Source organism: Eretmochelys imbricata, chromosome 3 (genome assembly GCF_965152235.1).
Source record: "Eretmochelys imbricata isolate rEreImb1 chromosome 3, rEreImb1.hap1, whole genome shotgun sequence".
Taxonomy (NCBI): Eukaryota; Metazoa; Chordata; order Testudines; family Cheloniidae; genus Eretmochelys; species Eretmochelys imbricata.
Genome location: NC_135574.1, coordinates 90,130,908 through 90,143,823, shown reverse-complemented (window position 1 = coordinate 90,143,823; position 12,916 = coordinate 90,130,908). Strand labels below are relative to the sequence as shown.

Genomic DNA, 12,916 nt, shown 5'->3' with positions numbered 1-12,916 from the left:
GACAAAAGACAACAGATGGTTACCAACAGAGGGGGGTGGGAGCACAAGGAAACAAGAAGGCAATATTGATCAGCATGATAGGCTCAGCATACCAGGTTGACTGTTGTCAAGTTTTGCTAAGTTTTTCTTATATAAATCAGGGGCCAGACCCTCAGCCAATGTAAATCAATGTAGTTTTATTTTATATTGGCTGAGAATTGGGCTTCTTGTATTTAATTCTCTTAGGATATAAATAAATATGAACCAAAATAATTTCCCCATATTTTTTTAGAAGGACAGGTGTGTCTCTGAGCCAATAGACCACTAAAATATCAGTGACTCATCTACACTGTGTTCTATGGTGTAACTACTGTGGGCTGTTTTGTTCCATTGCTAGGTATATCTTTTATCTGCTGGAGGATGGAATTTACAGGGCAAACCTCCCAGTCTATCCTGGTCAGGTCCCTGAAGCTTTGCCAATTGTGAGAAGCGACACTCTGAAAGACTTTGTGATAAACTTCCAGTCCAAAAGACTAATTTACTTCAACAAAATCAATCAATCCTTTGTGTCTGGTTTTCTGGATGGCTCAGAATTTAATATCCTGCGACCTCAAGTTTCATTTAGAGACATAGAGAGCTTTGTTTATGAGAATAATACTTTCGTTGTCACAGACGGCAGGGCAGTTTTCCGTGAGGAGTTGTCTCCAACTGGGATCAAAGCCTTTAATGAATTTGTGGTGGATTGCGATTTTACCCAGGCCGATTATTTTGGATACAACAACTTGCTTTCTTATGGTGCGGCAACGCAGCCTTATCCTTTGCCAACTCATCCCCAGCTTGTCACAGTGCTGTTTGGATCAGACCAAGCTGTGGTCTGCTGGAGACCACCTGAACCTACTATTGGAACCAGTAAGTTCAATTACTCCATCCTACAGGTCCAGTCCACGTTCAAGTGTACTTAATGGAAAGATCTTCCTGATTTTCCTTTCCCTAACACTGGTGTAAATCAGAAGTGACTCTACTGAAATCTGTGGAGTTACATCAATATGAAACAGGTGCGAGAGAAAAACCAGGCCCAATAGTTTATGATAAAGCTGCCAAAATTTTAAGCAAAGATTTGCTGATAAAATAAAGAACACACCTGGCCAAATTAATGGAGGCTTACTTGAGTGAGTCACTCACAGTCTTTCTGTCTTGCAGGGTTTAAAAAAGGCTGCATCTTAAATCACGGTGTGTAATGACTGCAGTGTTGACTGCTGCTATCACAGTCCTGTCACACATCTACGGAGAGTCACACATGGTGGCTGCTGGCTGGCAAAGTCTGCTCTCAGCTCTACCACACATGCAAGTGTGTTTGTACCGTGGTGCGTGAAGCACAGCTAGTGCTGTGGAGATTGCCGGTCACTCCCGGTTAGGTTGTTGGGAAGGGCATGCTGTCCCCACGGCACCAGGGACGAAAGCTGTACTCGTTTTTAATTTTCTCCCTGGCTGATATCTCTGATATTGAGTGCTTTGAAATGGGTCTCTAAAACTGCAGTTTTCCTGGCTTCTGTTGAAGTAGTTTCTTGTCCAATAATGTGATTGTCTGCGCCATTCAGGTCCTTCCGCCTGGCAGAACTGGACTTACATTGTGAAGGTATCAGGCCAACATGGTGCTGATGAGGATCGGGTTGTCTCCAGTATCAGTGACACTAGGCTTACAATGAAAGGGCTGACCTACTCCACAACATACGAGGTGTCAGTGAGAGCTCTATCTCCTGCTGGAGAAGGACCCTGGACAGAGTCTTTTAGGGGCACCACTTTAAAAGAAGGTAAGAACTACTTTATTGAGCAGTAAGGAGAAACTTGTCCTGTGCATACTCTCCACCAGGGGTTCAATCCTCTGCTGTGCCTACTTTCCACATAGTACTTCCTTTGAAGTGACACGAGCAGCTGGGACCTCCTTTAAAGTGGCAAAGGTGGCATCTGAAGACCACCAGTGGCAGGTGGCTGAGCATGGGCGCACCGTCAGAAACAGTTGAGTATCCCCATCACCATGTAATGAATGGGAGAGAGTGGCTTGCTGGGGAAATGCAAAAGGCCCTCGACAAGCATGTGTACAATGGCTGTAACATGTACACTGTTGAAATATTTATTTAAACGTAGTTTATGTAGAATAACATATGTGGAAAGGAAAGGAGGGATTCGTAGTTAAGAGTGAGGCTCAGGAGGTCTGGGATCAGTTCCTGGCTTCACCACAGATTTTGGGCATTGGGCAAGGCACTTAATCTCTCTGTGCCTCCATTCCCCATCTAAATATGGGTGTCACATACTTCTTTTTTGTCAGCCTTTGTCTCTCTTGCATATTGAGATTTACAGTTCCTAGGGGCAGAGGCTGGTTCTTACTAAGTTTTTGTACAGCCCTTAGCACAATGCGCCTCTGATACTGGTTGCTGGAACAGGAATAATGCATAGTTACAACTTTTTCATTGTTTCTCAGTTGAAGAAGAACCTTATATCTTGGCTGTGGGGGACGACGGACTTTGGAAGCAGCCGTTGGATAGTTTGGGGCCAGGAGAATTTTTCTCTCCTAATATAAGAAATGTCTCAGGTAAATACTGTCCAGGCTGAGTGTTCCTGTAGCGGACCTGTCTGCATTGATCAGAGCTCCTGACAGTGTATGAAAGGCAGTGAAAGACGAGAATCATAGAATCATAGAATATCAGGGAGGGAAGGGACCTCAGGAGGGTCATCTAGTCCAACCCCCTACTCAAAGCAGGACCAATCCCCAACTAAATCATCCCAGCCAGGGTTTTGTCAAGCCTGACCTTAAAAATATCTAAGGAAGGAGATTCCACCACCTCCCTAGCTAACGCATTCCAGTGTTTCACCACCCTCCTAGTGAAAAAGTTTTTCCTAATATCCAACCTAAACCTCCCCCACTGCAACTTGAGACCATTACTCCTTGTTCTGTCATCAGCTACCACTGAGAACAGTCTAGATCCATCCCCTTTGGAATCCCCTTTCAGGTAGTTGAAAGCAGCTATCAAATACCCCCTCATTCTTCTCTTCTGCAGACTAAACAATCCCAGTTCCCTCAGCCTCTCCTCATAAGTCGTGTGTTCCAGTCCCCTAATCATTTTTGTTGCCCTCCGCTGGACTCTTTCCAATTTTTCCACATCCTTCTTGTAGTGTGGGGCCCAAAACTGGACACAGTACTCCAGATGAGGCCTCACCAATGTCGAATAGAGGGGGACGATCACGTCCCTCGATCTGCTGTCAATGCCCCTACATATACATTCCAAAATGCCATTGGCCTTCTTGGCAACAAGGGCACACTGTTGACTCATATCCAGCTTCTCGTCCACTGTAACCCCTAGGTCCTTTTCTGCCGAACTGCTGCCGAGCCATTCGGTCCCTAGTCTGTAGCGGTGCATGGGATTCTTCCGTCCTAAGTGCAGGACTCTGCACTTGTCCTTGTTGAACCTCATCAGATTTCTTTTGGCCCAATCCTCTAATTTATCTAGGGCCCTCTGTATCCTATCCCTACCCTCCAGCGTATCTACCTCTCCTCCCAGTTTAGTGTCATCTGCAAACTTGCTGAGGGTGCAATCCACACCATCCTCCAGATCATTTATGAAGATATTGAAAAAAACCGGACCGAGGACCGACCCTTGCGGCACTCCACTTGATACCGGCTGCCAACTAGACATGGAGCCATTGATCACTACCCATTGAGCCCGACAATCTAGCCAACTTTCTATCCACCTTATAGTCCATTCATCCAGCCCATACTTCTTTAACTTGCTGGCAAGAATACTGTGGGAGATGATGTCAAAAGCTTTGCTAAACAACAAGGAACAACATGTCTACCGCTTTCCCCTCATCCACAGAGCCAGTTATCTCATCATAGAAGGCAATTAGATTAGTCAGGCATGACTTGCCCTTGGTGAATCCATGCTGACTGTTCCTTATCACTTTCCTCTCCTCTAAGTGCTTTAGAATTGATTCCTTGAGGACCTGCTCCATGATTTTTCCAGGGACTGAGGTGAGGCTGACTGGCCTGTAGTTCCCAGGATCCTCCTCCTTCTCTTTTTAAAAGATGGGCACTACATTAGCCTTTTTCCAGTTGTCCGGGACTTCCCCCGATCGCCATGAGTTTTCAAAGATAATGGCCAATGGCTCTGCAATCACATCCGCCAACTCCTTTAGCACTCTCGGATGCAGCGCATCCGGCCCCATGGACTTGTGCTTGTCCAGCTTTTCTAAATAGTCCCAAACCACTTCTTTCTCCACAGAGGGCTGGTCACCTCCTCCCCATGCTGTGCTGCCCAGTGCAGTAGTCTGGGAGCTGACCTTGTTTGTGAAGACAGAGGCAAAAAAAAGCATTGAGTACATTAGCTTTTTCCACATCCTCTGTCACTAGGTTGCCTCCCTCATTCAGTAAGGGGCCCACACTTTCCTTGACTTTCTTGTTGTTGCCAACATACCTGAAGAAACCCTTCTTGTTACTCTTAACATCTCTTGCTAGCTGCAACTCCAGGTGTGATTTTGCCTTCCTGATTTCACTCCTGCATCCCCGAGCAATATTTTTATACTCTTCCCTGGTCATTTGTCCAATCTTCCACTTCTCGTAAGCTTCTTCTTTTGTGTTTAAGATCAGCAAGATAAGCAAGGATTTCACTGATAAGCCAAGCTGGTCGCCTACCACATTTACTATTCTTTCTACACATCAGGATGGTTTGTCCCTGTAACCTCAATAAGGATTCTTTAAAATACAGCCAACTTTCCTGGACTCCTTTCCCCCTCATGTTATTCTCCCAGGGGATCCTGCCCATCAGTTCCCTGAGGGAGTCAAAGTCTGCTTTTCTGAAGTCCAGGGTCTGTATTCTGCTGCTCTCCTTTCTTCCCTGTGTCAGCACATCACATCTGACTAGACTTGAATGTGCAGTGAAACAGTTTGAACTGAACTGAGTCTTGAGGCAGAAGCTCCTTGCACTCCCTGGGCCAAATTCATCCCTGGTGAAACGCCATGAGTGTGAGTTACAGTAGGGATGAATTAAGCTCTACAGCTGGGTAACCCCAGTGTTACAAAGTAATGCAGTGGTATTGTAATCAGTGGGGCTGCACTCATGAAAATGAGGTCCGTGTAGTAAGGTGATTGCTGTACGTAAGATAGATCATGATGACGATCTCGCTATCAATTGAGTTTTAGAGCTGAGCTGTATCAATCTTTGTACATTGTTCCTGCATTTGTAGCAGGTTTGACCTGTTTCAATCTTAAGGTATACACAATGCCATAAGTGTAGACAGAGGACGGACACTGCACGACCCCTAGCATGGGTATAAATAGCAGTTTAGGCAGTGAGGCACAGCTTGAGTGAGTAAAGACACACCTGTACCCCAGGGTATATACCTTACACAGCTCTCTACATGCCCAAGCAGTGCCTTCCCCATCTACACGGCTATTTTCAGCAGTGTAATGTCCTGCTGCCTACCTGCTGCCAAAGCCTTTCCACACCACAGTGGAAGGCTCCGGCAGCAGAGAAAGGCTCTGGCGGGGGGAGACAGTGGGGAAAGGCTCTGGTAACTCTCTGCCACCAGACTTTTCCCCACTGCGTCCCCCTGCCAGAGCCTTTCACTGCCACATCTAGCTACACACCACACTGTGGATGCAGCCTGCCTTTTACAGTGGCATATAGCAACAGGCATCTTGCATGCAGCCGCTAATGTAGACAAGGTCTTGGTTGGTTGTATATTTTTAATTGTTCTTGAAAAATTGTACTTTTATTGACGTATTTGAGAAATAGCTGCTAGTGTCCTTTTTCTTGCTTCAAGACATGGACTGGTATAATGATACTCTCTACTGGAGCAACTCAACGGGGGAAGTTCATATGTGGTCATTGACCAGACGAGCTGGTGCCATTGTGAAGTTTCATATATCTGACATCAGAAAAGCAAGGATATTGGCCTTTGATTGGTTGGGTCAGTATTTGTACTGGGCTGGCAAAGCAAATACGGTATGTAAGAGTGTTACACTAAGGATAAACTAAAGTAATAAATAACAAAGATCATTCAGTAATATTTGGGAAGGTGTTTACTATCTCCTATAACTTGAGTTGCTGTTGACCCTTTACTTTTATAGTAGATCAACTTGTAGCAATTACACCTTTCTTTCCATTGAGATATTTCCCTTTCCAGTTATGAAAGGGCTTGAGGTAAAATATAATTATTAATTAAAGCCGGGTTACTGAACTGCAGGTGCAAAATATACAAATAAAATCTACTGACAATAGTTTCATAGTCTTAGTGCTCAGCTAAAGATTGCCAACTGAATCTCAGTTCATGAAGAGATGTACATTTATATTTATCCTTGCATTAGATCCTTGTGTAGCAAATTTTAGGTGTTTTGTTAAATATAGGGGTGGATTTTCAGAAGTCATCTCTGATGTAGTACTTTGATATTTTGTGCCCCCAAACTGTAAATGCACTCTATGCACCCACAAATCAGTTGCTTAGCCATTTCAGTTGTATAAAATAGGTCTGCATTAAAAATGGAGTGCTAATTTATGCAGTGCTATAAAATTGTACCTGTAATTACTGGAGTGCAAAGTTAGAGGCCCTTCTGAAAATGAGAACCATAGGGTTAGATTCTCCACTACCTTGCGTCCTAATTTACAGCTGTGCTTAGTGAGTGCAAACTGGATGTGAACTCTTATCCGCTCAGAAGGCTGGTGAAACAAGGAACGATAAGAGGGATTAGAAGTTTTAGTTTTTGATTTTGTCCCTTAACAGCAGATCCTAAATACTAATTTTGCATAATTCTTTATGACACTTTAAACACTTGAAATCAATAGCTGTGAAATAGTCATATACATGTATTGAGATGCCTTAGGCTGATAAATAATGTGTGAGGTGTTACGCTATTTTCTCCACCCTCCCCTCCCCAGATCTACAGAAAATCACTGCTGGTAGGACACACAGATGTTGTGGTGCATGTTGTATTCCTGGTGAAGGATCTTGTGGTCGATGCAATCAATGGCTATCTGTACTGGGCTACAACTTACACAGTGGAAAGCACCAGACTGAATGGAGAGCACTACTTTATATTACAAGAGCAGCCACGGTTTTCTGGTAAACAGGTGACTGATCTTTTAAAAGGAGTGTTTTAGTGTCTAGCTGCATAGGATACAGTCACTATTAGTGCTTGTTACATCAAATATAACAATATGGCTTTAATTTGTTAGTTGGTGTAACTTGTACTTGCACCGTAATGGTTAATTCATACAATTATTACTTTATTGAGTAATCATCATGGAGGTACAAGTTTGAATAACTGTATTTAACAATATTTGTGTTAACTGAGTTTTAAATTTCAGTGGCTGCCATTAAAAAGTGATCATTTACCTACTGCTATCACATAGAATGTGTGCTATTTTGCATTTGGACAGAGCTGTGGTATCTCATAGAATCATAGAATATCAGGGTTGGAAGGGACCTTTGGAGGCCATCTAGTCCAACCCGCTGCCCAGAGCAGGACGAATCCCAACTAAATCATCCCAGCCAGGGCTTTGTCAAGCCTGACCTTAAAAATTTCTAAGGAAGGGGATTCCACCACCTCCCTAGGTAACGCATTCCAGTGTTTCACCACCCTCCTAGTGAAAAAGTTTTTCCTAATATCCAACCTAAACCTCCCCCACTGCCACTTGAGATCATTACTCCTTGTCCTGTCCTCTTCTACCACTGAGAATAGTCTAGATCCATCCTCTTGGATCCACCTTTCAGGTAGTTAAAAGCATCTATCAAATCCCCCCTCGCTCTTCTCTTCTGCAGACTAAACAATCCCAGTTCCCTCAGCCTCTCCTCATAAGTCATGTGTTCCAGTCCCCTAATCATTTTTGTTGCCCTTCGCTGGACTCTCTCCAATGAAGGGCAACAAAAATGAAAATAACCTTGTACAAAATAGCCTTGTACAGCAGCAACTGTTGGCAACTATTGACATTTTAATAATGACCACTGTAGATCCTGAAGATCCTCAGCTGGTGTAAATCACCTTGGCTCCACTGAAATCCTGGCCCTGAGTGTTTAAAATGACATTTAGAGCAAAATATTGTATTACTTGTTTCCTGCTAGTCATTTTGCCATCTCTACCCACATTGTACCCACTGTTTGGCTTTTGTGTCACAACCAGTAACTAGGCTATCACTCCCATGAATTTTACCTGTGTGTAAGCAAGAAGATGGACAACGTGGTCTCCAAAGTTTCCCATCTGTTCCAAAATAGAATTACCCTAGTGGTCGGTTTTGACTCTTGCAAACAAATTAGTCTTATCATAGCAAGTTGTTACCTAAAAAGTAGATGAAGATCCCGATTCTCCATTGCATCAAGGCAGCTTTCTGCCATTTCCCCAGCAGATGTATCCAGCCATTTGAGGATTCCTTTTTCTTGAAGGGATTGTCAGTTGATATGGAGCCACAGTAGCCATTTCTGTGTCACCTGCTCTCTCAGCACTGAGGTAGCTGGGGGAAAGGCATTGTGACCCTATACCCTGGGAAAACCCTGTCTGTAGGAATGGATCCTGGGGGACACTGGCAGTCAGTGCAGCCAGAGGACTGGCCCATGCTCGTTACTCCCAAGATTAGGGGAGTGCAAATTTGGCTCAAAGCTACCTTTCCAACCCCGTTCTCAGCTGCATTGGGCACTTTTCAGGAGCAGCCCAGGATATGGGGCAAATCTTTAAATGCACTGTTTTTCTCTATGAAAAGGCTTTGCGAACTAGCAGTCTCATTTAGGTCCAGCACCATGAATATTCATCAGCTGAAAGCTGTCTTCTTTCATGACATGTACTGAATCACTCTCTTGGGAAAAAGTCCCTGTTCTCAGAGCTTGGATTAGTCATAGCCAAATTATCGTTGAAGAGTTCAAGAATACCAAAAAAAGGCAACCTGCTGTAGCATACATCTTAAATGTTTTCTTTAAAATGCATCCCTTCCTGATACAGGTTTTTCCTTAGGATTATACAAGATGTGCCCCCGTCTTACACAGATACTGCTCATTATCAAAGATCCTTTTTGAACTCCAGATGTTTCCAAATCCACTGACTTCTTCCTGCTACCTTCACCACAGTTCCTGGAATCCTTAAAGTTTTAAAAGTATTTTTCTTCTCCATAGAGAGTAACCACTAACCATCAGGGTTTCTAGAATGTAAAACGTAAATACTGAGCAGAATGGGTTTGTCCTTTCAAAAGTGACTAGCAATTCAAAAGGTCAGTTAATCTTATAGGTCTTTTTTGTTACATCCACTCTGTGTGAGAGGTCTCAGCTAGTAAATCAAATGGCAAATTCTAATAGTAAAACAACCATATTATAATCCTAAATACTGAAGAATTAAGAAGTTTTTGCCACACAGAAAAATATTTCCATGGTGCAAGGGATCAGTGGTCTATCCAGTCACTGCCTTACACCCCGCCTTGGATGCTGGCCAGTGCTGACTTCTTCAATGGAAGATGTCAATTTCCCATGCCTAACTGTATCAGATTTTTCCCTGGTGATCAGCTTCTGCTCTAACGCATAAGGATTGATAATTTCTACATTAAAAATAATCTTTTCCGTTTGTTCTGCCCTTATCATCCATTTCTTTGAATCGTTGCAATAGCTTCCCACATCCACTTCAAGCTTCTCATCCTCAACTTCAAGGCCCTTGCCACAACTCTGCAGCTGCCTGCTTAGTTGTTGTCGTGTCACTCCGGTCGCCATTTCTGTGATTGGGGCCTTTGGGTGTTACCGCAATGCAAACAATATAACAGCCAATAAGAATTATTATTGTCCTCTAGCTATTGTAACTGCAGATGGTAAATTTAGTTCTATGAATAACTAATTCTTTGCTGAAATTTACTAAGCTTTTTTAAAAACAAAATTAATAGACTATTAAATAGGTCATTGCAAGATCTTCAACAATCCATAACTATTCACCTTTTGGGCTTTAAACCTGAATCTTGGAGTACATCTCTGATTTGGTATTTCACTGTGCAGGGCTGAGATGGCTAACTATTTTATCCAAAACTTAGCACTTAGCACTTTATAACCCAGACCCTCAGGTGGTGTATTTTGGCATAGCTCCGTTGACTTCTGACTTACACTGGCTGTGAGGATCTGGCCCAGTATGTTCAAAATGCCATATAAACATTGATTAGCTAATCTTTACAATATGCTTGTGAGGTCAGTAAATTATAAAGGAGCAGCAAAGCATGCTGCATGCAGTATGTGCCAGAACCCTGTTGAGTACTGCCTCATGACATATGGTAAATCAAAGGTTATTTCAAGAGGCTAAATTTATGTTGCATCTTATGATATAGGGTTACATTGCAGGATAACAACTATACATCATGTTCAGAGATTAATGTCTGTCACACCATGGAAAAAATCTGTCTATTTTTGTAGCACATGAAAGGGGAGGTGTTAAATTACTGCATGACCCTTGAATATGAATAGTACACATTTTTCTTTGCTTTAATGTAAGTATTAATGGAGGGAGATGGACAAGCCTGAATTGGTGGAAGAAGGTAGTAGTGGTAAAGAGAAGGAGAGGGGAAAAGAGGAGCCCAAAATGGCTAAAGAACATAGATGTGGGACTGCGGTGCTCATGAGAGACAGGAAGACAAAATTTGATGTAGAACATGTCCGTGAGAGCAGGTAAAAGGAATAATGTATATAATCCTAATCTGACTACACACACTCTCATACCAAAAGTAGTTTTTACAAAGGAAACCTACCAGAGCAATAATTCAAACCTTGATTTTCTGACATGCAATATCAACAGGAATGTGATGGGAATTGCATACGGGCCAACAGAGATCCAAGTACGTGATACGGCATTTGTTTTTCTCTCCCTAATGCCAATATCTTTTGTATCTGATTAGTGAAGAGTGAAAGAATGGATGCTCCATTCACATCCATAGTTAAATCTTAACTTTAAAAAATGAGATAGATTTATTATTTGACAAGAGAGTAGAGGTTGGGAAATGTTGAGGCAAAATTTCAGAGTGGTGTCAACCTATCTCTAATTTTGCACTTGCAATTTTGTACCTGCAACAACATGCAGGCACAATTAGCTGAGGTTTCATATGATAGAATTCATCTACCTAATTTGTGGATGCAAATCTTATTTTCACTCACAAACCAGGTCAGTAGATTCTTATTTCTATTGTTTGTGCATACAGTATTGCACACGCTGTTAACTGCAGATACGAAATTATACGATTTGTTTGGAACTTTTGGTCTAATTTTAAAAAAAACAACAACTTATTTTTCTGCCGTGTAGGTGAGAGTAGGGATAAGGGCCAAGAAGAGTCCTCTAATGTTTTTTCAGGTTACTACTAAATAAAAATGATGGCACTCTGCTCTAACTGAAAGTTAGCTATTTTGAATGTGAACCTTAATTAAACATTTTTCAACTAATTAGCATATCATTTTCCATAAATAATGAGATCAGACGCTGTACAAGATGCCCTTCTTTTGATTGCCCAGAAATGATATAGCCTATGTAAAATCAAATTGTAAAAACACAATCGGAGACTGTGAAATATTACTCTAAAGAGTGATACTGCTTTTCAGATTGGAAACCAACAAACTGTTTTGGACAGAGTACATTAAAATGCCAGAGGTGTTTATGCAACCTTAGGTATGGACAGTTCACTAATTAACTGATAAACTGCTACAGTAATATCTGAGGTCCTCAGGTGCTACAGGGATGCGCAACATAGCAGATGTGTATAAATATAATTAAACACTTTATATAAAATCCTCAGCTGCTGTGAATTGGTGTCACTCTGCTGACCTGAATAGAATGATACTGATTTATACTAACTTATTGTTTATTGTTATCCCCTTTTATATTATGTTTAATTTGGACCGAAAAATCATTGTGATAGAGACTTGTCATTTTTGTTTTCTGGTAAAGAGCCATTCTTTTCGTGGTGCTGTATAATATAAACAACAATGATGCAACATATCTTTCAGAATTGAAGGGGTTTTTTCCAGGATGTGTTCATTTTGTTCACTTTGCTGTTTGGATTTTTCTATCTTGTAGGTGGTTGCTCTAACCTTGGATCTCAGTGACGGCTTCCTCTACTGGCTTGTGCAAGACAGCCTGTGCCTAAATCTGTACAGAGTATCACTTTGTGGAGAGAGGTAAAGGTACCTGTGTGTGTGTGTGTGTGTGTCTCTCTCTCTCAAATACATTGAGCAATCAGAATTTCACTGCATCCTTTCTTCTGTGTTTCTGCTTTTTAGACTGTAACTGCCTCGAGGCAGGAACTCTTTATTTTTTGTGTATTGTACTATGCTGAACACATTGTTTGTGCTAAACAAATAATAAACAGGAAGAATTGATGTCACCTGTAGCTAACGGATAACTCTGTGTTGTGTTACCAGGAAGTTATTCATATTTTTCATAGTGATAGAAACAGCATGGATATGGACACTTGATTCAGTTGAGGTCATACTCATCTTCATGTTGGACTTGTAACATTAGAAAATAAGTTGTTACAGTTTTCCATATTATCTTGAATCTGGATCATTTTAAAAACCTGACATTTCTCAAATATCAAGGGCAGCAACTAATACTCCTTGCCCTTGCCCTGGAATCTGCAACCCTTCCTCACATGAGCAAGCAGTAGTCATATGGTAGTCCCTTTGACCCCCATGAATATAAGATGGCTGCCTTATTCACAAATGCCAAAGCCACAAGTGAGTTCCATAGATTACGTCAGACGAGTGTTGGTCAGCCTTTTATATCACTTTATCATGCATTCTGCATGTGCCGTGGATGCACAGGAAAAGTACTTACAAGGGTTGTAAATTATATTCATTCCATATGTAAAGCTTCTCTGAGTTACTGCAAGTCCAACTGTACAGGATTCAGAGTGAACCTCTACAAATTTCACGTGGAGTCTTTTAT

At 42.0% G+C, this 12,916-nt stretch overlaps 1 protein-coding gene across 1 annotated transcript in view; it reads left to right on the top strand.

The window, feature by feature from the left end:
- Positions 1–12,916, top strand: part of ROS1 (ROS proto-oncogene 1, receptor tyrosine kinase) — a 98,702-nt gene that overhangs the window by 27,625 nt on the left and 58,161 nt on the right. Inside the window, 6 exon segments of the mRNA XM_077812140.1 lie at positions 377–888; positions 1,578–1,790; positions 2,459–2,569; positions 5,797–5,978; positions 6,909–7,100; positions 12,047–12,147. Of these exon segments, the coding sequence (XP_077668266.1) occupies positions 377–888; positions 1,578–1,790; positions 2,459–2,569; positions 5,797–5,978; positions 6,909–7,100; positions 12,047–12,147 (1,311 nt within the window).